The sequence below is a fragment of the Delphinapterus leucas genome, chromosome 16 (assembly GCF_059928025.1).
Source record: "Delphinapterus leucas isolate spDelLeu-1000000601 "Yukka" chromosome 16, BTC_Dleu_Yukka2, whole genome shotgun sequence".
Lineage (NCBI taxonomy): Eukaryota > Metazoa > Chordata > Mammalia > Artiodactyla > Monodontidae > Delphinapterus > Delphinapterus leucas.
Window position 1 is genome coordinate 29,291,408 of NC_143144.1, and position 26,484 is coordinate 29,317,891.

The following is a 26,484-nucleotide window of genomic DNA, read 5'->3' on the forward strand; positions in this document are numbered from 1 at the left end:
ATCAGTCAGGGATCAAAAAGGGACAGAATTCACCAGGGATGGTTTAAATGAAAAGATATTGATGGCCTACATACAGAGTGTGAGCAGGGTTAAGGGAACAAACCCGGGATACCGAAGCACCCAGGAAGTAGCAACAGTGGAAAGCCAGGGGCTACAGATGTGGCTGTGACCCAGCTTTGACCAGGCAGACGAGGTCAACACTCTAGGGGATGGTAGAGCAGTGAGGTGGAAGGCACCTGGGTCCCTGCATGACCTCCTGGAGCTGAGTCCCCTCGCCCGTCTGGACTGCCCTCCTACCTCTGTACAGTGATATGAGAGAGAAATAAGCAGCTGTCTGTTTAAGCCACTGTGTTTTGGAGTCTCGGTTACAGTAACCTAGCCTGGACCCTAATGCAGTCAAAGGCTAGTGTGGTTGCAACAGGGTGAAGGAGGGAGAAAATGTTGGCAGGTGAGGGCCTGTAATCATGGGGCCTTGTGGCCATGGTAAGGCGTTTGGATTTTCTTCCAGGGAGGATGCTTACATGATTTGATTTGCATTTTAAGAAGAGCATCTTGACTGGTATGTGGGGAATGGAATGTGGTGAACAAAAAGTGAACTAAGGAGGGGACTGCTCTGGTTGTCCAGGGAAGAGATGCTGGTGCCTTGGTCAAGGATGGCAGCAACAGAATTTGTGAGAAGGGAGTCACGTTCCAGATATGTTTTGATGGCAGATTATAAAGAATTAGCTGGTGACTTTGAGGTATTTGTTGTATGTTCAGGTATAAATGAAATAAAGTGCTTAACACAGACCTTAGCACACAGTATTATTGTTGTTTTAATAAAGGTTCTATGACTCTGATGAGGTAACTTTTTCCTGCACAAGATGCTGATGGATCTTAGGGAAGAAACTCATGTTTTATTAAGCGACTCACCACTTTGGTGTCTGTGCACATGGTCTCAGACTGTCCCTGAGGCCACTTCTCAGGGAGGGAGGTCAGGTGTGCTCAGGACCTGGGGAGACCCTCACTGCTGCAGTCAGTCTGGCTTGGAATGGGTGGAAAATTCACTCACTGTGTCCATTCCCAGTAGAGCACCTGTCATGTGCTGGGCAGTGTTCTAGAAACGGAGGGAAAGACAACAACAAGGTGTACTATGTCACTGCCCTCACGTTGCTGTGATTCTTTTCACTGGGATGTACAAAGAAAGTGAGGTGTCTTTATTTTTCTTTAGCTCTTCTGATCTTTCCCACAAGCCCCTCCCTATCTGCTGGGAATGGCAGACACTTAAATTTGCTAAGTAATAATATCCCAGCCTCTTCCCAGTTAAAAGCTCAGACTCTCAGAATCCTCTTCTGTTGCACAAGATGGATTGTGGATGTACATCAGGGTTTATTGCAAGAACCAAGGTGGGGAGGGAGCCTTGATGCTGGGGGACCCCTTGAGCCTGGCTGCTGCTCGCATTGGGCAAAATGGTCTCCTTCCAGAAGCCTAAATAGGTAAAGAGCAAGGCACTCCCTGCACGTTTCACTCTGTCCCTGGGACGCAGTCTTAGAGAACAGAGGTCACCGCCTCTAGGCCTCACTGCCACCTGCCCCCTCCTCTATGCCTTGTTCTCTTCAGTCATTCACTTTCTTTTACTTTCTTACCTGAACATCCTCTGGATTTGGCCTCTTTTTCCCATTTGTCAGGGGCTATAATAGTGAAGTGACTTCCAGGTAGGGTTGACTGATTTACGAATACATTTTTAGTATAAGTATGTCCTCTGCGATATTTGGGGCATACTTATACTAAAAAATTATTTGTTGCTTATCTGAAATTCAAATTTAACTGGTATCCTGTATTTTATCTGGCAATCCGGCTTCTAGGGAACTTGATTATGGGGGAGAGGGATGAAAAACGCTGCCATTTAGTATTTTCAAAATATTATGCCTAATATAAGGCTTCTCTCCTGCTGGCCTCTTGGCTGGACAGATTTAGAGGGCCTTCCGAAAGAAAGAGGCTGCCCCCCGCCACCCCCTCCCTAGCATGGGCTGTTCCCAGTTCCTCTGAGGAGTCCATTGTGTGTGTGTTGCATGGAGAGGGACAGATGGTAAAGGAGCCAGCTTTGGCTTCCTGCCCTCCCCCCGACGCCCCACCCATCACACCAGGCAGGCCTCCCTGCGATGTGGGTAGACCCATCCTGCTGGCAAAGCTATTGCTTACCTAGAACTTTTATGAGGGCATTTTTATTGAGCTGTAATTGAAAAGAAAAAAAAAAAACTCCAAGACATTCCAGATTTTTCTCATAAGCCTGCTTCAGGCGTGTGTGTGTGTGTGTGTGTGTGTGTGTGTGTGTGTGTGACATTTAACTTTTCTCTCTTCTTCCCTAAGTTAAGGACCAGAATAAAGATGAACTGGCAGTCTGGAGAGCCTGTAAAACTCTTTTCATTAAGCAAATATTCTAGTGTTTGGAGAACCAGGGCTTTATGTAAGAGGGCTACATTTGTCATTACAGTCTAATATCCTAATGTAAGTTTACAACCATATCTAAGAAACCTGTGATAGAATGCAGAGCCTCTTATATGTGTAAAACTGCTTGGCAAAAGTTTATAAATCATATACATCTATTTAAAAGAATGTGAAAGTAAATCCAGATGACGGCCTTTGAGAAACAGGCTGATCGTGGTCACCCCATTGTGCCCCATTGCTGTTCTGAGAAGCTGCAGAAAAAAATTGCGTCTTTCTTGGGGTCTGTGTGACCAGCCCTCCCCTCCCTCACCCAGGAAGGATGGAGATCCAGACCTTCCTTCCCAAGTCCCTGGCTTTCTCAGCAGGAAGGAAAGAAGCGCAAGCTTTTTTCGAGGGCCTGCTATGAGCCAGGCACTGGGCTGCTTCTCTTGTTTCCATGCTTACAACAGCCCTGTGCGATGCTGGGATCCATCTCATTTTTACACTTGAGGGATGTGAGGTTCGGAGCAGCTAACCTGCCCAGGCTCACATAGCTGGTTAAAGGATGGAGTCTGAAAGAAAACCGGAGTCCATGTGTGCCCAGGGCTCCTGTCCTTCCTGCCCCCCCTTTCCCACCCCAGGCCACTCAGCTCAGCGGTGGCAGTGTCTGTTGTGATCTCCTTGCCTAGAGATGTAGTACTGCTTCTCAGGAGCCACAAAGCCAGACTGAGAGTGAGAGGGGTCTCAGGCCAGCCCCTTCTGTGTGGTGGCCGTTTCTGAGACAGGACTGCCTCCACTGACCCATTGTCCTGCCCAAGGGACTCTTTCTCGTCAGGGGATGCCTGTGGTCTTACAGAAGTTCAGGAAGTGAATAGATGAGCTTCTTTCAGGAGCCCAAAGATAAACTCACTCTCCAGTGACCTCAGGGATTCATTGTAAGAACACACTGGAAAGCAATGAATCTCCTGGAGAATGGGAATATCTCCCAGGATACAGCACGGCTCCAGTGACCAGGTTCAGGTGGGGTCTCATCAGGTGTGGGCTGCTCCTCACTCCAGGGCTCTGGCTTTACGGGGACCTGGCCCCTCTGTTTGGCTTCTAGTATTGCTGTCACCACCAGCTGACTCCTTCTGCTTCTCCACTTTGTGATTTCTGCTGCCCATGGCTCCTGCTTCCTGATTTCAGGTACCCACCACCCATCCTGCTATCTCTAATTGCCTCCCACTTAGACTCCCCAGGAGCTAGGACCTCATTGGGTCTGTAGCCTTGCCCAGGACAGAACACCCATCAGTGACAGCCTCTTACATCAGACCAGTTTGGCTGCAAGTAACAGAGACTTGGAAAACAATGGTTTAAACAAGACAGACATTTCTTTCTCTCTCATGTAAAAGAAGTGTGGAGGCAGAGCAGTCCAGGGCTAGCAGGGAGCCTGGCCAATGCCATTCACACTCTAAGTGGCACCATGGAGGGGGGTGGGGGTGGGGGTCAAAGGACACACACTTTGCCCTTTAAGGAGACTTATCAGAAGTTCCACACAATAATTCCACTACATCCAATTGGCCGGAACATAGTCACTTGGCCAAACTTACCTACAAGGGAGGTTGAGAGAGGCTCTACTTTGGCTGGTTGCATTGCCACCCAGCTAACAATTGAAGTTCTTCACCAAAGTAAAAGGGGATATGGATATGGAGAGCAAAAAGAAGTCCATGCCCTGGGACCCATCCTGATGCAACCATCTATGGCTAGGACAGTAGAGCAGCAGAGTCATATGACAGAGAGTGTGTGACACCAGGAATCCCTCAGAAAGGGGTGCTGGCGTGATGGGGGCCTTGCATGGGCTGTACAGAGTGCTATCTGTGTGGTATGGTCTCTAAGGGACCATGAGAGCCCCTTCACCCACTCGCAAGTTTCCCCGTTGTAGTCCTGCCGGCAAGTTCAACATTCAAGTGAAGCAGTGCCTTCCCTGCACCCTTTTTATTTTTTGTTTTTTACCGAAGTACAGTGGATTTACAGTGTTGTGCCCATCTCTGCTGTACAGCAAGGTGACTCAGTTATACACATAGAGACGTTCTTTTTTTGTGTTCTTTTCCATTATGGTTTGTCACAGGATATTGAATATAGTTCCCTGTGCTATATATTAGGACCTTGTTGTTTATCCATTCTAAACGTAATAGTTTGCATCTACCAACCCCAAATTTCCGGTCCATCCCTCCCCCTCCCCCACCCTTGGAAACCACAAGTCTGTTGTCTTTGTCTGTGAGTCTGTTTCTGTTTTGTAGATAGGTTCATTTGTGCCATATTTTAGATTCCACATATAAGTGATATCATATGGTATTTGTCTTTCTCTTTCTGACTTACTTAGTATGATAATCTCTAGTTGCATCCATGTTGCTGCAAATGGCATTATGTTGTTCTTTTTTATGGCTGAGTAGTATTCCATTGTGTATATGTACCACATCTTTATTCATTCATCTGTTGATGGACATTTAGATTGTTCCCATGTTTTGGCTATTGTGAACAGTGCTGCTATGAACGTAGGGGGTGCATGTATCCTTTTGAATTATAGTTTTGTCTGGGTATATATGCGCAGGAGTGGAATTGCTAGATCATATGGTAATTCTATTTTTAGTTTTCTGAGGAACCTCCATACTGTTTTCCATAGTGGATGCACCAACTTACATTCCCATCAACAGTATAAGAGGGTTCCCTTTTCTCCACATCCTCTCCGGCATTTGCTATTTGTAGACTTTTTAATGACGGCCATTCTGACTGGTATGAGGTGGTACCTCACTGTAGTTTCGATTTGCGTTTCTCTAATAGTTAGTGATGTTGTGCATCTTTTCATGTGCCTACTGGCCATCTGTATGTCTTCTTTCCGGCACCCCTTTTAAAGTGTGCATGTGATCCTGGGGAAATTAACCTGTCCTCAATTCTTTATACTTGCATGTATATTTTCTCGTGTCTGCTTAATGAGTAAACCTCCGCCCCAGTTGCTACCAGGACCAGGAGGGCCTGAGCAGTCAACAGCACTAAGCCCTGAGAGGCTTGAAAACTAGTCTGATGGGGTCCCAGGAGTCCCATTGTGGGCCCGGAGGGTACAGGAGACCAAGTCTGAATACCTGTGCAGGACTGTGAAAGGGAAAGTGTTTCAAGGGATGGGCTTATGGAAGGCTCTGAAGTAGGAGCTGGGGTGCAGGAAATCTCAGAGGAGGGGAAATTCTAGCAGGTCCCAAGGAGAGAGGGCCAGGCTGACCAGACATCAAATGGCTCAGGAAGCACAGATGAAGAGATTAGTGCAGAAACCTGGGAGCATAACCTAAAAAGAGCTGAGTGATCGGGGAAAGGGAGAACACCGGTAGCCCGTTCCTCCTGCTTACTAAGGAAGGCGGGACCTGGGTAGGTAGGGGTGGGGTGGGGTATTTGTTTTCCTCCAGCCAGGTTTCCCCAAGGCCCCAGCGGCTGCAGAGTTCATACTGCAGCTGCCTTCCCCAACCCCAGTGGGAGAAGAAATGGAGGAGGCAAGTGTCAAGGCCAGGCTGTGAGCTAGAGGCCAGCAGACCCACAGGGGCCTCCTGGGGACCAGGAGTCTTGGACCACTCAGCAGGAGTCTGTTGGCCTGGAAGGTAGGGCGGCCGGAGCTTATGACAGAGCTTGGGAGAGCAGGGCGATGTTCCATTCCTCGCAGCCTCCCCACCTTGCCCACCCCAAAGCCTGTGCCACCACCATTCTCCTTGGGCCCCTAACCATCTTTGGTCTCCAGTGGGGCTCTGGGCAGATAAAAGCCAGGGCTCTATTGTCATCTGTACTCCTCTGTAGCTGTGACATCATCTTCATGCACTTGGCATGGGGGTGGATTGATGTGGCTGCTCTGTCCTTTTCTCATTCACATATTCCTCCAGAGGCTGATTCAGTGATTAAAAACTGGGACTTTAGTTCAGACCTGGCTCCACCGTTGTTATCTACTGATACATAACAAACTACCCCAAGTAATAGTGACTTAGAACAAGAGCATTTTGTTTTAGCTCGTGATTTTGTGGGCCCTTAATTCAGGCAGGTTCAAGTGGACTGTTCTTCTGTTCCACATGGCATTGACACCTATTGCAAGTGGTATTCAGCTAGCAGGTGTGCTGAGGTCACTGTAATGTCTAGGGTATTGGCAGGGAAGCTAGAAGGCTGGACTCAGCAAGGCCTACACCAGTTCACCTACACGTGGCTTCTCCAACCTGGTGACCTTCAGGGAGTCAGACTTCTTGCAAGGTGGCTCAGGGCTCCCGGAGAGCGTGATCTGCCCCAGGCAGAAGTTTGCAAGGCATTTTATGACCCAGCCTCAGAAGTCCCAGAATGTTACTCCTTCCCCAAATTCTGTTGGCAAGCAAGTCACTAAAGGCCAACCCAGAATGAAGGCTCAGGAAGTGTTTAAGAAAATAGGCTTGTTGACTGAGTTTGTAATATGGTTCTACAAGTGCTAGCTAAGTGACCTTGAGAAAGTTTACTTAAGCTCTCTTTGAAACTCAGTTTTCACATCTATAAGATGGGAATATTAATAATAGTATCTACTGCTATGGCTTATGAGAATTAAACGTTTATATATATATATATATATATATATATATCTCTTAACAACGCCTGCTCTGGAAACACCTGCTCAAGATCACCAATATCTGCAGTTTCCTCTTCTTCCTGGGTGCCCTGCTAGACCACATTTCCCAGCTGCCTCTGCGGTTAGGTGTGACCATGTGACTGAGTTCTTGCCCTGGAAACCAGAGGGGAAGTAATATATCTGGCCTCTACATCCTCCATGCTTGCTCCCCCTTGCATCCATCAACTTGTGTTGTGAAAGAGAAATAAAGCTTTGTCAGAGCCACAAGCCTGACGAACCCTCAGGTACATAAGCTCTCAAAGTTAGCTGCTATCTGGCTTAACCTCTCTCCACCTGTGTTCTTGTCTGTAAAATGGGGTGATAATGGGACCTATCCCATAGGGTTGTGAGGATTAAATGAAATGTACAGTTGACCTTTGAACAACGAGGGGGTTAGGGGCACAGACCCTTCTACAGAGTTGAAAATTCATGTGTATAACTTATAGTTGGCTCTCCTGACACATGGTTCCTCCATATCCACGGTGCCTCTGGATTGTATCAGTGATTCACATTGGTGGATTCAACCAACTATATATCGTGTAGTACAACAATATTTCCTTTTTTTTTTTTTTTTTTTTTTGCGGTACGCGGGCCTCTCACTGTTGTGGCCTCTCCCGTTGTGGAGCACAGGCTCCGGATGCGCAGGCTCAGTGACCATGGCTCATGGGCCCAGCCACTCCGCGGCATGTGGGATCTTCCCGTACCGGGGCACGAACCTGTGTCCCCTGCATCGGCAGGCAGACTCTCAACCATGACGCCACCAGGGAAGCCCTACAATATTTACTATTGCAAACAATCTGTGTGTAAATAGACCCGCACAGGTTTAACTGAACCTTGAACCTTCGTTGTTCAAGGGTCAACTGTATAGTTTGACTTACTGGCCTAGCTTCCCTTTGATCACAGTTATTTCATCTAAACTCTATAAACTGGTCATCATTACCTTTTTCTTGAAGCAAGATTATCCATAATCAAGCCTCTTGAAGGTTTTAAAAGGATAACATGAATTTGCAGTATTTTAGGCCTAAAGCCAATAATAATGGCACCATTTTAATTCAGAATAGTTCCTAAAACCCATTTGCTGATGGCTTTCAAAACCTAAATATAGAGAATAGAATGTTTCTAATTTTAAAAGTCAGTCAATTTATTTTTGATTTTTTAAATTAGGAAATATTTTAAGAATACAAAAAAAATAACAGACACCTATATTCCCAAAGCTCAATATGGTCAAATCTTAACATTTTGCCATATTTGATTTGTGTTTTTTCTAAAGAAATAAAACATCACGAATGAAACTGAAAAAAAAAAAGAAGATGTATGACGTATCTAAAGCATTAAGCAAAGTACCTGGCATATGCAAAGCAGTCAGTAATTGTCAACAAATTTTTAAAACGTTTTACTTTGAACTAATTTTAGATTTACAGAAGAGTTATAAAGATAGCAGAGACATTTCTTAGACACTCTTCACCCAGCTTCCTTTAATGTTAACTTCTTATATAACCATGGTCCATTTACCAAAGACATTAAAATTGGTGTAACACTATTAACTAAACCACAGAATTTTTTCAGATTTCACCAGTTTTTCTGCTTAAGTCTTTTGCTGTGCCCAAATCCAATCCGGGGTACCGTGTTGCATTTAGGTCAGCTAATTTTAATCATTCATTCATTCAATTCACTGAGAGTGCTGGCAGCCTTTAGTCCAGGACTGGGAGTTCCTGTGCAGCAGGTGATGCCAGGGGCTCCCGTACTACATACTATGACAATAGTCAGAGCTCTCATTTTTGAGGGCTTGCCACATGTTGTACAACGCACTTCCTATGTGCCCCACTTTATCCTTACAACAATCCTGTATGTTGGCTATTATTACTCCCATGTTACAGATGGGGGAAACTGAGGTATGGAGAGGTTAACTGAGTTTACACACCTGGTAAGGGGCAGAGGTAGAATTTCAACCTAGGTAATCTGGCTCCAAATTCATAGTCTTAACAATACCTCGCTCCTTTCACGAGGCTGCTCTATAGAACAGGAAGAGTAGATGCATCATCGCAGACTTCCTGGGCCAAGTGTGGCAGGCAGGAAGGGTTCCCGGTGGAGGTGTCAGTCTGGAGCTCAACCTCTGTTTCCTTGTGTGCTCTGGGGAATGTGTGGCTTTCCCTGCCTCATCTCCCCATAGCCCCAGAATCTGAGCCCAACCCTCGGAGCCCCAAGAAGGTAACCTGCTGAAACTCAAGCCGCAGGCCCAGGGTGTGGCTCTGTCCCAGGTTCAGGGCACTCTACCCCAGCCAGCAAGGGCAGGCTGCCCACAGTCATAGACCCGGATGTTGATTTAGAGACTGGCTTCTGGAGCCACTATTTTGGATCCTGCTGACCATGCATAAGCAAGAGATAGCAACAAGGGCTGAGTTGTCAGGCTGAGTGGGGGGACCCAAGGGAATTGGGGGTGTGCAGACTACTGACGGGACTAGCTTTGTCTGCTCTGGAAAATTATAGGCCCCACCAACCTGAGGATGAACTGAGAAGTTTTCCATCCTGCCTGGTTGGGCACAGCAGCACCAGCCCTCCTGCCAAACTCCAGCTAGGACATGTGTTTACCCTTTGGAAAAGGCCCAGAGAGCACCTTAGGTAGCCAATAGCCAGCTGGGATTAGGACCAAGCACTGCAGGCAGCAGAGCAGGGGATCTGCTGGGCAGTACCTGCCCTTTGAGGCCAGAGCCCGGAGATCCTGGATCCAGGAGGCAACATCCAGCCTCATTTTAGCTTCTCTGAGCATCAGTTTGTTCATTTTAGCTTCTCTGAGCATCAGTTTGTTCATCTGTAAAATGGGGATATTAATCCCTATGGCCCAGAGAGGGCTGTCTACATTTGTGCAGTTTATAAATTGAAGGAGGAGTAAATGGGGCCTAAAACCCAGCCTGTGCTCAGCTCACTGAGTTGGGCACCATAACTTGGAACTACGTTTACTTGGGAGGAAGGGACACCTTTTTCTTGACCAAACTGTTTGCCCAGGAGTGCTCCTGCCTAAAAGGCTGGTTTGGTCAGAGGGTGCCCCTTTTTGGATTTGCACAAAGGAAAAGCACTTGCCCTCTGGAAATAGAGCAGATGGTGGAGAAGGGCAAAGGGCCCTTAAGTTCCCAGGAGAAGGCAGGGCTGTTCCCAGAGAACCTTGGCAGGGGAGCAAAGAGGGAAGTCAAAGGTGGCCCAAGGGGACAAGATGAGCTGGGAAGAGGGTGTCAGGGTGACCAAATGGTGAGATGCTGTGTGCACGTGGAGCTGGGGGGAGAGGAGGTGCCCTCTGGAGGCTGGCCCAGTCCCAGGGGCAAGTTCACTCCCCCTGGTGGCCCCTGTAGAGAGGGCCCAGTAACACGGAACTCTACCTCATGGCAGGGTCATAGCCAGAGAGTGTGGGAGTCATGGGGACCTTGAGCCCAGGGAAAGCCTGGTGAGAGACAGCCAGCTGGAAGAGAATGACAAGGCACCAAGCAATTATAGTTCAGTGTGACAGGTGATCCCACAAGGGGTGGATGGACATTTTGGTAGCATAAGGAAAAACACTTCACTCAGGTTTGCTGGGTCCAGGGGCGTCCCCAGAAGTGACGTCTAAACTGAGACCTCAAAGAGACCCCAACAAAAATGAGTGAGGATGTGCATTCAGGTGCTGCAACCTGAAGCATGTGCAAAGCACCAAGAGGTAAGCGGGTGGTACATTCTGGAAACTGCAAGTGTATTTAGCATTTCTTAATTACATGGCATGTAATGGGAACAGAATTAGAAGAGAGATGTCTGGAGACATGAGACGGTCTCAGAAAATGAAGAATCTTTATGCTTTGTCAAGGTGTTTGTCCTTCAGGGGTTTTAAGTGTCGGGGTGATGTGATGCGATTTTCCTTTTAGTAAGCTGTCTGGGGCCCGCATGGAGATTGGAGGGGGCAAGGCTAGAAACAGAGAGACCATCAGGGGCCTGAGCAAGAATCCAGGTGAGAGGTAAGGTGGCTTGAACTTGGGTAGTCAGCAAAGATGAAGCTAAGTGAGCAGGTCTGAGCCCTGTTTAGGAGGTAGAGTTGGTAGGCCAATTGGAAGAGTGGCAGAAGTCCACCACTGACTTGGATGACAAGGCCTATCAGAGCCCTTCACTAAAGTGGGAACTAGGAAAAGGAGTGGGTCTGGGTGGGAGGTGATGAAAAGTTCAGTTTGAAGCTCAGGTTCAATATTCAAATGAAGGTGGCCAGTAGGATACAGAGGTTCTGAACTCAGAAGAGAGAATTGGGCCGCCGTAGGGGTCTGAGAGTCATCAGCCTAGAGATGTGAACTGAGGCTGTGGGGACAAGAGGACCCCCAGGAGAGCGAGAACACTGAAGGAGAGAAGAGGCAGAGGCCAGCGTCCTCAGACACCTTGATGTTTAAGGGTCAGCCGGAGGAGGCCAGGGCTGCATGGAAACAGCCAGAGAGGGAGGAGGAATGCCAGCCCATCTAATCCTCATAAATACCTCACGTACAGGTGAGGAACCTATGGGCTTTTTACATTGTTTTATTTTATTAGGGTACAAACAGTAAGAAACTCACAGCCAAATGTTGCCCCATCATATAACCGTCCCTCACCAGGAATTCTGGCATGTCTCCTCCCAAACCCCTGTGCTATTGTTTAATGCTTCTATTAGGTTTCTGTGACTTTAGTCAGTCCTTTTTGGAAGAAGAACGAAAATGAAAAAACTGACTGGATTCAGGAGATGCTGTTTGTGCACAGCAAGTTTTGATAGTCGGTGTTTGATACAGGGTGGGCATGGAAAGGATGGTGATGCATTGAACTTTGGTCTTTACTCAGACAGTTGACTCAGACCCCACCTCTAGGCTGCCATCATGGGCTGGCAAGCCTTCTGGAGCCTCGTGACCACTGCCCCACAAACCACCAGAAGGTCTCCTGTCTTTATTATGATGAACCTTTTATTATAGAGACAGACTGAACTCTTTTCTGCATAAAGAATCTTTGGATTGGGTCAGGGAGATCCACCTGCTAAAGGTCACCACCCAGCTCTCCCTGCCTCTGCCTCAGCTAAGCCCCCACTTGCTATTTACATCTCAAGGTCACTGGAAGCAAGGTCCCCAGGGCCAGGCTGGTTGGGTGGGCCATGCTGGCTGGAGGGTCAGGGTTCCTGGTTGCCCACCAGGTCACAGCCGCCCCGTCTCCTGCCCCAGTCGGTTGTCCAGAACCTGGAGCTGCCGGAGGAAGCCTGAGTTGGGGCAGATATCCCGGTGCGCCTGCACTGTCTGGATGGCCTCCACCAGCGTCATGTTCTCGCAGATCATGAGGAAGGCCAGGACAACCGTGGCAGAGCGGCTCACCCCCATGGCACAGTGTACCAGCACGCGGCCTGCGGGGAGACCCAACCTAGCATCAGCTACCTGTTCTCACACCGCCTGCCCCTTAGGGAATCAGGGATGCTTCTGCCCACCTATCACAGCATCCTGGAATACTGACACTGTCCTCATTGTCATATGGGGCAACTGAGGCCCAGAGAGGAAAGGGACTCGCTCAAGGTCACAAAGCAAGTTAGTGGCAGGGTGAAGGTTAGCAGCGGGACTCCCTTCTCCTGGTGCAAGGTGCCTCCTCTGGCATCCCTTGCCACTCTAGCACGGTGGGGGGTCAGTACTCCTGGAGTCCCCTGGGTTTGCAGGGGGTGTCCACCTCCCTCCCTTTCCCCCCAGTTCTGCCCTCTCCCCAGCCCCTGCAGCTCTACACTGAGGCCTCATCTTGGCAAACGCTCTTGAGCAGTTTTCTCTAGGTCCTGTACCTTTTGCCCAACACCTGGCCTCTTACCAAGCGATATGGTTACCCTAACGACCACACTGGACCTTAGTTATATCTATGATTGTTGGTTTCCAGGGTGTCCCTGAAGGGGATGCTCACTAAATGGTAGTAGTGAGCCCCATGAGGTGGGAGGGTTGCTGAAGGACCCCACCATCCATGCTCCTGGAAAAGTAGATAGCCCCAGATCCTGCCTGCACCCCACCTCCACCCCAGTGCCTTCCCCAGCAGCTGACCTTGGGGAATGATGAGGGCACTTTGGATGTATCGAGCAACGGGCAGAAAGTAGACACTGAGGTCGAAGAAGGGGTTGTCATCAGCCTCAATGCCATAGTACTCCAAGGGCATTCCACGGTAGAAGTTGGCACCTGTGTCCACCTGAAACTTTCCTGCGGCAACATTCACGATGTGGGTGATGCCCAGCTGGGTCAGCTTGTTCTTGTCCCGGGCTGCGTACCTGGGGGGGAGGGGCACGGGGGGAGTTGGGAGGTGGGGTAGAGCTCACTGGGTCAGCTCTGGCTGGCCTGGAACTTGCCCCCTTGCCTCCTCTGCCATCCTCCTCCAAGGGTAGACTGGAACCAGTGAACTGGCTCGGGTGAAGGGGCTCCTCTTGTAGGAGTTCAAGACTCCCTTTCACTCAGCCCAACTTTTCTGGAAGGCAGGTCGGCCACATGGCATCAGAAGCCTCGAAAATGTACACTTACTTTGCCCCAGCAGGTCTCCTAGGAACTTAAAGAATCCCAAATGTGCTCACAGACAAATGTAAACTGGATCTAATGTTTAAGATAGAGAAAAAGTGGGGAAAAAAATCACTAAATAGCCTATAAAAGAAGATTGACTATGGTATAGCTAAATGAAATACTACACAACCACTAAAATGTGGTAGATAGATGCTGGTGAACCAAGAAAGGTGTTGGTGCTATATTGAGAAAAACGGAGGATAACAAAACAGAACATTGTTTTAAAGTGTTTTAAAAGTATGTTGTGCAATTCCATTTAAAAAGTTTTCTATATAAAGCAGATTACAAGATGGGATTATAAAGCGATACCATTTTTGTATGCATTTTTAAAAAGTCAACAAGGATTTTATTACTGGTTATCTGTGTGTGTAGGGGGGATACATATTTGCCCTATTGTTAATAGGATATTGATCTATATTTTCTAAATATTAAGGAAAACATAAAATCCACATATACTCATCCATATGTTCTAAATTTTAAGAAAACTTTTGGGGAAAATGACTCACATTCCACTCTATATATACATCCTAGAGAAACGTGTGTGTTCCCAGGGCACATGTACTAGCTTCTAGAATCACCGTTTATAATAGCCCCAAAGTGGAAACAACTCAAATAGAATAAATAAACTATGGTGTATTCATACAAACGAATAATATATAGCAACCAAAAATGAATGAACTATAGCTACACGGAATGTCGGCGAATCTCCCAATTTTGAGCAAATGACGCCAGGCACAAAATACACAATATGATTCTATTCCTATCACTTTAAAACATAGGCAAAACTAACACAAATGGCGAAACTAAAAAGAAAAGCAAGGAAATTATTGTTTCAATACTCAGTGATTATCTACAGGGAAAAGGGTTATGATGAGAAGGGTTCCACAGGGGCTTCTGAGGCACAACTAATGTCCTATTTCTTGACCTGGGGGGTGAAACTGTTCGTCTATGCTCTGTGTACTTTTCTTAGGTGTGTTCTATTTCCACAAAGTAATAATAGTGTAAAAGGAAATAAACATGTGGAAAGAGATGGTTGGAGGCAAAGAGGGTGCCAACTCTGCCCCTTGGCTCTGGAAGAGGCTCCCCTTCTGTTCTCCCCAACACCCACTGTGGATCGTACTTACGCATCTCCCAGGAAGAGGTTGGGCCAGACTTCGTTGATATGGCTCAGCACGGCAGCCCGAGGGACCCACAGCAAGCGCTGCAGTGAGGCCAGCGTGGGTGGCTGATAGGGGGGCACCCGGACTGCCCCGTGGATCTTGGGCCTCCGGAGGTCCTGTTTCTGCAGCGAGTCCATCCTGGAACAGAGTGGAAACTGTGGTGGCGAGGGGCAGGCTCCCTGCAGGTGGGTCCAGCTGACAGGGAGGCCCAGGCATGGTGCAGTGCCCAGGTGCCACTAGGATGCTTCAGAAGGGCCTCAGTTATTTCACATGAGGTTATTAACCAGCTCAGCTGGGGCTGAGGCCTTTCCCCAGGGAACAAGGGAATCAACCCCTCGTCACTGCTGTGGAGCTGGGAAGCCCTCTCTCCTGCCCTCTCTAGAGGCCCCTGATGTTGGAAGCTTTTTTCAAGGGGCTCTTGGAGTTCCCTGTTTGTAACAACTAGTCAGTGCAGACCCTACCCCTTAAGTCTCTGGTTACTTGGGACTTCATAGGGGTGGGGACTCCAGATGGCTGTGGCCATCAGAGGGCACCTAGGAAGACCCCTGCCAACTGGGCAGCTCATCTCAAGCCCCCTTCTCCGCTACTTCCAGGGCTGGTCCTCAGACTCCCATCCCTGTAACAGGTGCTTGAAGGTCAGAGCCCATCTCTGGAGGGAGGGGCCTGGGCTATGAACTGACATTTGTTAGCACTTCCGTACTGAATGAGCTAATGCCTCTTAGGGGCCTGGTGCCTCACGCATGGTAGGTCCGTATCATACATAGGAGGAAGCTGAAGCAGGAACATGAAGGTCACAGAGAATAATTTTTAAGTAATGTTCAGTCTTACGGCTGTTAAGGAGCAAGGCCGGGGTTTCAGTCCAGTTCTGTTCTCCTTCAGTTCCATCCCCAAGCCTTCGAGTTACCACCTTCAGGGACTCCAGAGAATCATCGCTAACTCATCTGTCTCTACAGGGGAGCCTAGTGTAACTGTTCCATATCTGCCTATAGGCCCTGGGATTTCATTCCTTACCCGCATGACTCAGGCCAGTGCTGCAGGTCAGGCCTCACCCAGGTGGGGTGGCTTGTGTCAGGAGTCAGCTGGCTGAGGGGGTCCGAGACCCTGCAGAGCTGGGATGTCAGTGGCACCAGAACCTGGGTCTGGTGCTGGGCTTGGAAGGAGTGTCTCTCTTGGCTAACTGTCCCTGGTCCCCTCAACCAGTAACTAGGGAAGGTACAAACTGGGAAGAACTTCTTTGCTCTTTGGTAGGCAGTGCCAGGGCCAGGAAGAGAAATGGGAACCTGGAAGGCCACCGGTTTGGCCAAGCTCACCCAGTGAGCAGTGGGAGGGCAGGGCGGAAGCGAAGGTCCGGTTTTCCCTTTCATCCCCCACTGTGACCTCTCAGGGCAGGCTGAACTGCCTGCCACCTACCTAGGGCATGGTCTGGGCCTGGGAGTCGGGGTGTGGGTGCAGGGACAGGACTCAGCACGTGAGCGGAATGGGGCCGGGGCAGGTTCCGCCCGGAACACAAACGCTATGAAGCAGCTAGAATTCCAGGTCCTCCCCTTGGAGCCCCTGGGGGTGGGGCCTGAGAGCAGACCTAGGCCACTGCTGACTGTAAGTGCAGACCTTCCAAACGCCCGGACCCCTCTCTGCTTGGTGTCTCTTTGCGATTAAAGGCTCTTGGCCCTGGGACTCCCCATGGAGATGGGAGGCTATGTGAACTGGTGGGAAGAGAACTTTAGAGGGAGCGGGGAGAGCCTGGCCACAGCTAATTCCGAGGTCAAGAGCAAGTCTTTGCTCCTGTCTGGGCCGCGGTTTCTCTTTCTCAACTTAAAGATGCTGGCCTTGCCTGACTTTAAGTAATCTCTGGAGGGTCTGACCTGAGAAAGAGAGAGGAGAGCCTGGGTTTGCAAAAACTACAGGGTACAGCACAGTGTATTGTGTTGGGGTGGGGAGAGTCCAACAGCGACACTGGGCTGGAGCTACCAGCTGGGCCTGCAGGAGCCCCAGGTCGGTTGCGTTGGGGCTTTGGGAAGTCTGGCAGGCGCCGCTGCAGGCCTCTGAGCTTGGTGTGGGGTAAGGCTGCCACCCAGTGGCCAATTGGTGCCTTGCAGCCCAGCGGTGCCTGGGCGCGGATAGCCAGGCTCCGGCTGAGACAGAACTTGTCCCTGCTCCTCCTGGAGGCTCCTGGGAGGAGAAGGAGCCAGTAGAGGGGTCAGGGATGAGGGCTGACCCCTCTACTGGCTCAGCCTCTTCTACTGGCTCACGCCTCAGCCTCTTCGGGGCTTAGGCCCAGGTCTGGAGAAGGGGGCTTTTTCCTCGGACTTAGGAGTACCCCTTGCTAGGCCTCACGTTGGACCTCACACCTGATGCTCATGGATGTACCCCCTACCTGTCTGCTCCATCCCAGAAGGGTCCAGCCCACCTTTTCAGCCAAGGTCAGGCCTAGCCCCCACCCAGCGACTCATCCTTCAAGCTCCGGGCACACCCAAAGAAGGGGAGTTGGTGGCTGTAGCAGCCCCCTGGTTTCTGCCATCCCCAGACCTAGATGCCGAGTGCCCCGCCTGACACCTCCTTCCGCATCTCCTCAGCCACGGCAGGGTGAAGCCTGGGCCCAACATCCAGCAGGGACAGGGCCGGCCTGGCTCTTCTCTCCCTTTCCTCTGGTACTCCTCCTGCGACCTTCCTGTGTCTCCTCCCTGAGCTGAGCAGCTGCCTCTGTGGGCAACGGTTTTCCTGAGTCGCCGCTGTTTACAAGTTCAGACATCTGTGTTCTGCCTTTGTTGGTGCCTCTCTGTGTCGCGCTCCCCGGTTGCCTCTGTCTCCCTGCCTCTCACAGGAGCTTGTGCTCCTCCAGCAGCCTCCCAACACACCACCCAGCACGCCGGTAGCCTCAGGCCAAGGCCCAGGCCTCCGCAGGGCAGGGGGCCTCTGTCTGCCATCCACCTCCTCCCTGAAGCTCCAGATGTGCTCCCCTGGTCTTCCCTCCTGTTCACTCTCCCTGCTTTCTCCTCCTCCCCTCAAGGTAGACCACAGGGACTGTGGCCACAGGACAGCTGGGGCTGGACATCTCAGGGCAGGACAAGTGAGGAGTCTGGTGAAGGAAGCCTTGGGGAGGGTGGCCGGCGGGTGGCCTGTGGTGAGCTGCCTGGGGCTCTGCACTCTGTGTGCAGGCCTTGGAGGAGGGCAGACCTGAGCCGAGTTCTCAAGTCTGGAGCTTGTTTCTGTGTAGTCTTCTCTGAGCTAGTTTTCTCAGTGGGGCTGCTGTGAGAATTCCATGAGATAAGAAATGTTCAAGGCACCTCCCACGGGGTCTTCCTCCTGGTAGATGCCCCATAAATGGTGCACCTTACTATTATTATCATCACCATTATTACTCTTTCCCTTTCAAGACTCAGCCATATCCCATGGGCTAATGAGGCTTGGTCGCTAACTCTTTGTATTTCTTGAGTTTTCTTTCTCTGTCCAGCAATAATTATTGTATTCACCACTAACTAAGGACGTACTATGTATCCGAGCTAAATGCTTACATTTTTTTCACTGAATCCGCACGTCACCCTTATGAGGCAGATGGTATCATCATCCCCTACGCCGTAGGTCACACGGCCAATAGGCGTGGGAGCCAGGATTCAAGCCCAGGTCATTCTGACTACTATGCTTTGTCTGTGCCTCTATCTCTGACCCAGTCCCTCCCCAGATCTAACCCACCCCCCCACCACACACACACACATACACACACACACACACACACACACACACACACACACAGGCACAGGTGTCCTGGCCCTCATTACCCAGCATGCTCTGCAGCCCCCCTGAAATAGGGGCACTCACACACCTGTGGGGGTATCTGGCCCAGGCTGAGGTCTTCTCTGACGGGCACTTTTTGCTCCCGGCTTCCAGCCGCCTGTCTCTGCACGCTTGATGCTGTTTCTATTTTTTGATCGGAGTTTAATTATAAAGCATGATGTGCTGCTCCCCTCCTCTGGCCTCCCCCTGCCACTCCCAACTCACCCACTGGTCCCCTGGCATGGTCAGTGCCAAGCCCAGCCAGGCACCTGGCCCTGCTGGGAGTAGAGGCAGTCTGGCAGGGGTCTGCCTGTGGTATGTGTGGATGTTGATGTTGCTTGTGAGGCAGGAAGAAGGAAGACTGAATAAGCCATTTTGAAAGGTTGGTTGGCCTTCAAGGGTGATGTGGAGCGTGGGCAGAAAGTTAAAGCTACAAGGATCTTCCATGGAGGGGGACAGGGAAGAGAACAGCCAGATCACACCCACACTGGCCGCACTGCCAACATCACAAGCCAGGTCCAGGGGCCCTTGGTTGGGAGCCGAGGATTACAGGACTGGCCCAGGATAAAGATCCAGAAGACTTAGGCTGAGGGAAGTGGGGGCAGACAGAGATATAAGTGGAGTTCAGAGCAGGTCTTTGGAGCAGGCCCGGCCTTCAGTCAGAAGCTGTGTGTCTGCAAACCGCTCTGCCCTCTGCCAAGCTCCTCCCTCCCCCAGAAGACATTCCTGCACAGGCCTCACTGCTCCTCGAGGCCAGTGAGATGGTCTTTAAAGTCCCTTCCAAGGCTAACGGCTCAGTGAGGGACCTTGGATTTGGGCCTATTAAGAACACTCCCTGCTCTCCAGAGACCCTCTTCATATACCCATACTTTAATACCCTTCCCCACTCATACTCTCAGATGACTGACACACACACAGACGTATGCATACCCGTAGCCACGCCTCCACGGGGTCTCTGAAGCCCGAGCTCCAGGGAGCTAGGGCTCAGCCCCTACTGGGGCTCCCTGAGCCCTGGGGAGAGCTGATGGAGATGGCCGTGGCCAGGGGCCATCATAAACGCTTAGAATCCCCCCTCCCGTGTCCCCCCACTCCTGAGGGAGACAGGGAAGAGAACAGCCAGATCACACGCCCGAGGGGCCTCAACCAGGAGCCCCTTCCCACCTGTGAGAACTGGAGACAGTGGCTGAGAGGGGGTGCAGGCAGCAGGAGGAAGTGCATGGAGTTGCAGGCTCTAGGGCGGACCCCACACTGGTCTCTTACCATCTTCTGGGTACCCACCTGGGCCAGAGCCTCCAGCAGCACCAGCAGGGCCAGTGCCAGGGTGGCAAAGTGGCAGAGCCCTGTGGCAGGGAGTAAGGACCAGTTCTGGGGGAGAGATGAGCTCCATGTTACAGGCAGGTAAACCATGGTTCAGATTGGCTGGGACTCATCAGGGCAGGGACAAGAGCTGTCAGATAAGCCTGCTTCTGCCTTGAGCCTCTGTGTAAGGTCAAGTGGGTACGGGTGCCGAGAGAGATGAGGCAAGTTCGGGGCCCAGGGCTCATGGAGGGAGATGACCTCCCCAAAGCCCCCTCATCTCTCAGAGTCCCCAGCCCCAGGGCTGCTGTGTACAGTCACACAGGTTGCTCACTGCACAACTCCTGGGGCTCCAGCTGTTGGATGCACTCCCAGTAATTGTGCAATGCTGTAGACCAAATGATTCTCCCAAAGCTAGCTGCCCGAAGGGAGAGATGCTGAGGGCTGAGGTCAGAGTATTTTAGGGCCCCAGGCCGCGGAAGTGGGATGATTGGGCATGATCAGAGATTTGCTGTTCTCCCAGGTTCCCAAACCTTGTTTAGAGGAAAGAGAGCAGGATGGGAACATGCCATTCCTGTCCGCCTCTTGGCTCCCACACCTGCAGAACTCCCCACGACAGTTTCCCGCCCAGCTTCACCCCAGGCCTAATCCCAACGCCAGCTACAACCCTCATTTTCTTCCTTTACACTCAGCCCCAAACTCTAAACCTCGCCCTCCATCCTGCCCTAATCCCCGACCCCAAGATGCTCATCGTCCTGACAGCATGTGGGAAGGGGTCGATATTGCTCAAACGCTCCCCTTGGTTGGGCTGGCTGTGCATTCAGAGACAAAACCACCTCTTATGTGTGGGGGCAGGGGGAGATTCAGTCCATGCCTCAGGGAAGGTCTTGGCAGGAGGAGGAAGCTGCTGCTCTTCAAACTCCCAGGAGAGCCTAGGCCAGTGCCCCACTCCCACCTGGCAGTGGTGGGGCACAGCCAAAGTCAGGGTTGAGGAGAGATGAAGGAAGGAGCAGTATGGGTAGCAGGAGCTGGAGGCTGGATAGGGGGAATGGAGAGCAGCTCTGGAGGCTTAACCTTCCATCAGATGGCCCTCGGTGGGGATGTTGAGTGTGAGGAAGATGGGCTGTTGGGGACAGTCCCAGCCTGGGCATGATGGGAGAAGAAGGGCAGTAGGAATTCTGCAGCTCCTTCACAATCTGGCACCCTCACAGCCACTGACCCCAGAAAGAGGCACCCCTGCCTCTCCGTTGAGCTGGAGGAAAACACAGAGCTGACGCCAAAGAAATTGCGGCAGCACCTTGGCAACCATTTGTGGGCTGGGAGCCTGAGAAGCATTGTTGCTGCTAGGGGAGCGCAACTCCTTCTACTGGGCAGCTGGGGACGCTGGGGCCTCCGGCGGAAGGGAGGTGCCTTGGGAAGAGGAGGTATTGGGGATCTGTTCCCCTTAGGCAGCTTAAAGACGGGGCGCTATTCCTCCAAATGCACTGAACATGGAACAGGAGGAAGGCAGAAGGTAAATGGACAGACTTCAGGGAAACCTTTATGTCCTAAAGGGTCCCCAGGACCAGAGAGGGAGGGAGGTTAGGGAGGGGCCTTCTGTAGGTCTCTGAGATCACATTGGGTGGGGTGAAGGTAGACAGTGGGATGCTGGGTCCAAGGCAGAGAACTGAACGGTGTGGCGACAGAAGAACTTTATATCAAGCAGGGCTTGTGTGAGGAGGTCATGGCGGGCGGCAGGAGCACCTGTTCTCCTTCCCCGTGGTGGGAATGGATGCTCAGGGCTGACAGAATTAACTAAGCTTGGAGCAATAGCTGCAGGACACTTTTTCCCTAGAGCTGGGTTCCAGACCTGAGGGGAGAGTGTGCAGAGGCGTGGGAAGGGCCAGACAGCCCTCAGGTGCAGGACTGGCTGTGCTGCTGCCTCGGTGGGGTTCAGGTGAGCCCCACAGGCTTTCAGCCAAGGAGGCAGGACAGATCAGCATTAGGACCAGGTTGGAAGGCCTCACCTCTTCCATTTTATGCTTTCCACCCCTTTCCTTCCTAGCCTTTCCATCTTCTCTGGGTCTGAAGAATCTGGGTGGGCTGGAGAAGAGGGTCCTAGGAGAGGGGTGCCTCAGCCAGGCCCAGGTGAGACCTTGGATTGGTGAGGGGAGCCCAGAAGCTTGGGGAACGGGCCAGGCCCCCTTCAACCCTCTCTTCCAGCCACACACAGCCTTGATCTCCAACCTCTGAACTGGTCCCATCCATGTCCCCTGCCAGCCCTCACCCAACCCCTTACTTCCAATCGTACCCTTGCCCTCTGCCCAGCCCTCACCTGACCTCTCACTGCTAACTGTACCCAGCCCCGGCCCCTCACGCCCTGCCCGACCCTCACCTGGCCCCTCAGCTCCGGCCTGCACCCTGCAGCTGCTGGTCCAGCCGGCAGAGCTGGTGGAGGAAGCCTCGGTTGGGGAAGACCCATCGGTGCTGCCTCACGGCGATCACTGCCTGACGCAGGGACAGCTGCTGGCGCAGCATGAGGTAGGCGAGGACCAGCGTGGCAGAGCGGCTCACCCCTACCACGCAGTGCACCAGGACCCTGGCTGAGAAAGACATCCTGCTGAAAGACCCTTTCCCACCCACCAGCCTGCCCAGGGGCTGAGGTGCGGACCCAAGTTCCTTTCCCTCCTCTGCCCTGGGTATATTCTGTGACCCTGAGTAAATCATTCAGCATGTATGGGCCTCCATTTCCTGCTCTGTCAAATGGGCACACCAGCACCTATTATGCCTACCCTTGGGATGGGGTTCACACTCCCCAACGTGGCTCACAGGACCCTCTGTGAGCTGGCCCCTGCTGACCCTGCAGCCTCACCTCAGGCTGTCCCCCCACCCCCCACCCCTCAGCTCTAGGAACACTGGGTAACTTTCAGTTCCTTGAAGCTGTCATGGTCCCTGGCCTCCAGCCTTACCACATGCTATTTCAACTACCTGTAAAAGTTTTCCCCTTCTCTTGGTCTGATTAACATCTACTAATTTGTCAGGTTTTGGCTGAGACATGGCTTCCTGACCACTCATGGTATCACTTGAATCACAGAGCAGCTCATCCTTTTTGCATGTGGCCCGGTGAATACAGTTGTAGAGGGAAGTCCCCCCCACCCCACTTCCCTTTGCTCTTCACATTTGCCCACTCATCTGAGTAGCGCTTGTAATACTTCACAGTTTGACTGTCTTTCCACCGGGAGCCCTGCCTTGCCTAAGTGTGGATTCCCAGTACCTAGCTCCGTGGCTGGCACAGAGAAGATAATAGTTGGTGAATGAATGGTGAAGGAAAATGAATGTCAGAGTGCCTTGGATTGAACAGTGCTATGAGCCATAGTCTTGTCTTTCCCACGACACAGAGAAACTGAAGTCCAGAGAAGACACTGGCTCACCCGGGGTCAGGTGGCAAGGGGCATGGCTCTCACCCAGGATGAACATGAAGGAGCTTCCCCAGGCTCCTTTGTTGTACCCCTGGTATTAGAAGATTTTTTCCATTCGAAAGTACTTTGGGGCAGAAGCCAGACATCTAGGTACCAGATAGCAATGTCCCAAGGCTGAGTGATACAGAAAGAACTGTTTTGTTGTTTGGGAGACCTGGCTTCTAGCCCCAGGGCTGCTCCTAGCTCGTGGCATGACCTGTATTCTAGACCTCAGTTTCCCTATCTGTGAAGCAATGCTGTTGGATAAAGTGCTGGAACACTGAGCAGAGAGTTTTAAAAACCTGATGGCCCTTTAAAAACTAGGGGTGTGAGGACACTGATGTTTAAGGGGAAACTGGACATCCCCCCATGACTGAGCAGGATGCGATATGGGTTCAAACCCCAAGTCTTACCCCCGGGTGTGCTGAGGGCACGGTGGATGAAGTCAGCTGCAGAGGAGAAGTAGGCACTGATGTCGAACTCAGGGAGGTCGTGGGCTGGCACCCCCAGGTAGCTCACAGTGCTGCCGTAGAAGTCAGGGCTGCCCTGACAGTAGAGGCCCCCATGGGCAGCATTCAGCACGTGGGTGATGCCCAGCTTCCATAGCTCAAAGCGGTTATTTGCCGTGGCCCTGGGGAGGGGAGGAAGGGGAGCAATGAGGTCCAGGAAGGCTTTGTCTGGACCCCCGCTTCAGAGCGATGAATCCATTAGGGTCCAAAAGGAGCCAGAAGGAACCCATGGGGTCTGCGGCTCACAGCCCCACCATAGGAGCTTTCTGGTAGGGGAGCTGGTGGTCAAGGGATTTAGCTTTAGCCTCTCTTTGCTCCCTGAGGCAATCCACCCTTGCCTTGGCCAGGACAGGAAGGAAAAGGATTGCTTCGGCCCTGGGACCCAGCTGCACCTCCCTTCTTGCCCCATGCCCTACCATGCATATCTGGCCTCTCCTGGCCACTACCTCATACCTGCTTCTAATCTGCAAATATTTAAAGGTGACACCTCCCCTGATTCACCTTCAGTCAGCCTTCCTCACCCACTCTGTGTCCAGAGGAGGGAGGCTGGAACCGGAAAGGCAAGCTCTCTGTCCACCTCATCTCATACCGCAAATCACCATTCCCCAGTCCTTCCCCCGCCCCAGACCCTCCAGTTGTTCTGGATGTGCCAGAAGACTCTGGGAACCTCTGGGAGCTCCCTTCTTTCAGGTAGGCAAAGTCTCTGCTCCCCCTGGTGGCTGCACCTGCTCACTGCACTGTCCCCAGTACAGAGGGGTCCTGGAGAAAGTCCCTAGCCTGGGAAGCTCAGAGAAGAACTATTGCCCTTATACCCACCCTACCCCCATCTCTGGTGAAGATCCCAGGAACTGTCTCTCCTTGTCTCCACCCCCTTATCCCTTCAGTCAGCTACCACTCACGCATCTCCTATGTAAAGGTTGGGCCAAACTTCGTCCACGCGGCTGGAAGAAAACTTCCCTGCCCTCAGGAGCTCCTCTAGTTCCAGGACAGTGGGGCAAGGCGTGACTTCGGCATCTCCCCTCAGCTGTGGGAGCGAGGCCTCCGCCATGGGCCGGCCCACCTGCCCCTCTGTCTCTGCGGTCACAACTCTGCCTCTCCAGTGTCATTCCTTTCCTAGAGATTGGCAGGGACAGGTGAGACAGCAGCAAGTGACTCAGCAAGTCACAGGGGCCTCTAGAGAGAACAGGACATTTTCCTCCCCAGGCCACCCCCTAACCCCAAATTCCATGACAACATGGAATCAGACATACCTCTGCAAGTCACCTCTCAGCCTCAGTTTCTTCACCTCTGATGTAAGAATTGTGAGGATTAAATGAAACAAAGGATATTCTGCATCTAACACATAATAGATGTTTAATAGATTTAGACTCCTGTGTAAGGCTATTTGGTTCTGAGGACTGAGTTAAAGTAGAGATCTGGGGTGCAGAGGAGGTGATTGCCTCCAAGGATTCGTGATAGGAAAAGTTCTTCAGGCCTGGGTCACAAACTAAGTGGGAGCTGTATGGCTATTGGATGAGCTTCTGGATTATGGGGCTCAGGGGAGGGTTCCTGAGTTATAGAGTCGGAGAAAAGTGGCGAGGAGGCATGGAGGACCTCATCTAAAGGGTGCCCACAGGGTTTATGGGGGAAGGTTTGAACAGTGGTTCTGTTATGAAAATGGCTGATTTCTCAAAAGAGAAGGTTAAAATGGGCTGCATATGTCAAAGGGGGGGAGAAGGGAGATGAAAGTTCCCCTAGACTTTCTGAAGAACCAAAGGGCTATCATCAGAAATATTTTGGGGAGGGGGAGAGAGAGTCCTCTGCCTATAAGGGCTTTTGTCTTCACAACAGAAACAGAGAAAAGTCTGTATCTGTCCTTCTGCCAGAGCTAGTTATGGGATGAAGAAGTGATATGTCTTGCCGGCTCTCAGATGACTTCATGAAGCCTTGATCCGGGGCATGAGCTGCAGTGGGGAGGCTCCCAGCTGCCTCTGGCTTTGAGTCTGCCTCGAGGGTAAAGGCCACACCAGGGCATTCCATGGTAGCAGTTTGCACTCATGTCCACCCCAGAGCCTGTCCCCACCCCCATCAGAGCCACTGAAGTCTGCCTTGCACCGCCTGGGAAACCAAGGCCAAGAAGGGGCTGGAGCCCAGGTCGCAGGTGGTTTTGGACTTGGTTTACACCAATGCTAGGCCTGGGCTGGGGGCTTCCCTCAGGGTGGGGCAGTATAGTAAGGTGAAAAGAGCATAGGTTCTGAAGTCAGGCAGATTTGAGTAGGAATACTGGCTTTGGCACATATTAACTGCCCAACCTCAGGCAAGTTTCTTGGCCCTTCTGTGTTGTAATACTCTGTAGAGGTGGCACAAGGATTAAGTGAGATATTTATATGGCATTTGGCATAGGGACTCTCAGAGAATAAAGGGGCAATAAGTGGTAAGAATGATTGGAGGTTGGCTATTGGAGAGGAGCTGGCTCCCTCCGAAGGAATTAGGATAACCTCCTCTGGCCCCCAAACACTATTTGCTACTCCCATAGGCCCCGCCCCATCTCTGCTAGCCCCTCATCTTACACTTCGGCTTTGGGCCTGACGCATGCGCTCTCGGGTTTCCTTGCTGCGGTTTCTAGCTTCCATTCTCCCCTCGCGCCCATCTTGAGCCCCGCGTCCCTTCCGGTTTTGGCCCCGCCCCCGCCCTAGGGCTCCGCCTCCCGCCGGTAGGGCCCCGCCTCCCGAAGCAGTTCCGGTTCGAATT

The 26,484-nt window shown here is 51.5% G+C and overlaps 1 protein-coding gene across 4 annotated transcripts; it reads right to left on the bottom strand.

Moving 5' to 3' along the window:
* Positions 1–3,069: 3,069 nt before the first annotated feature.
* LOC111183543 (dual specificity protein phosphatase 13A) lies at positions 3,070–26,452 on the bottom strand. 4 transcript variants are annotated; one of them, XM_089897247.1, is made up of 9 exons: positions 24,654–24,996; positions 23,659–23,876; positions 22,183–22,235; positions 19,674–19,877; positions 18,562–18,656; positions 15,753–15,842; positions 14,706–14,879; positions 13,078–13,298; positions 3,070–12,407 (listed from the first exon to the last, which is right to left on the bottom strand). In XM_089897247.1, the coding sequence occupies exons 1-9, from the start codon at positions 24,800–24,802 to the stop codon at positions 12,205–12,207; spliced, it is 1,407 nt and encodes a 468-aa protein (XP_089753373.1). In that variant the 5' UTR covers positions 24,803–24,996; the 3' UTR covers positions 3,070–12,204. The 4 variants fall into 4 exon arrangements, with proteins under 4 accessions (XP_089753373.1, XP_089753374.1, XP_022446667.1 ...); XM_089897248.1 differs by lacking the exons at positions 15,753–15,842; positions 23,659–23,876 and having other exon boundaries at positions 22,183–22,390; XM_022590959.3 differs by lacking the exons at positions 15,753–15,842; positions 24,654–24,996 and having other exon boundaries at positions 22,183–22,386; positions 23,659–23,726.
* Positions 26,453–26,484: the final 32 nt, after the last annotated feature.

What these genes read in the sequence shown, in the direction of transcription:
- LOC111183543 (XM_089897247.1), bottom strand. Translation starts at nt 24,802, where the DNA reads ATGGCGGAGGCCTCGCTCCCACAGCTGAGGGGAGATGCCGAAGTCACG. An exon ending in ACTGTCTCCAGTTCTCACAG is followed by an intron (nt 18,657 to 19,673) that starts GTGGGAAGGGGC and finishes ATCAAAAAATAG; the next exon opens with AAACAGCATCAAGCGTGCAG. An exon ending in TGGGCCAGATACCCCCACAG is followed by an intron (nt 15,843 to 18,561) that starts GTGTGTGAGTGC and finishes CCAGCTCTGCAG; the next exon opens with GGTCTCGGACCCCCTCAGCC.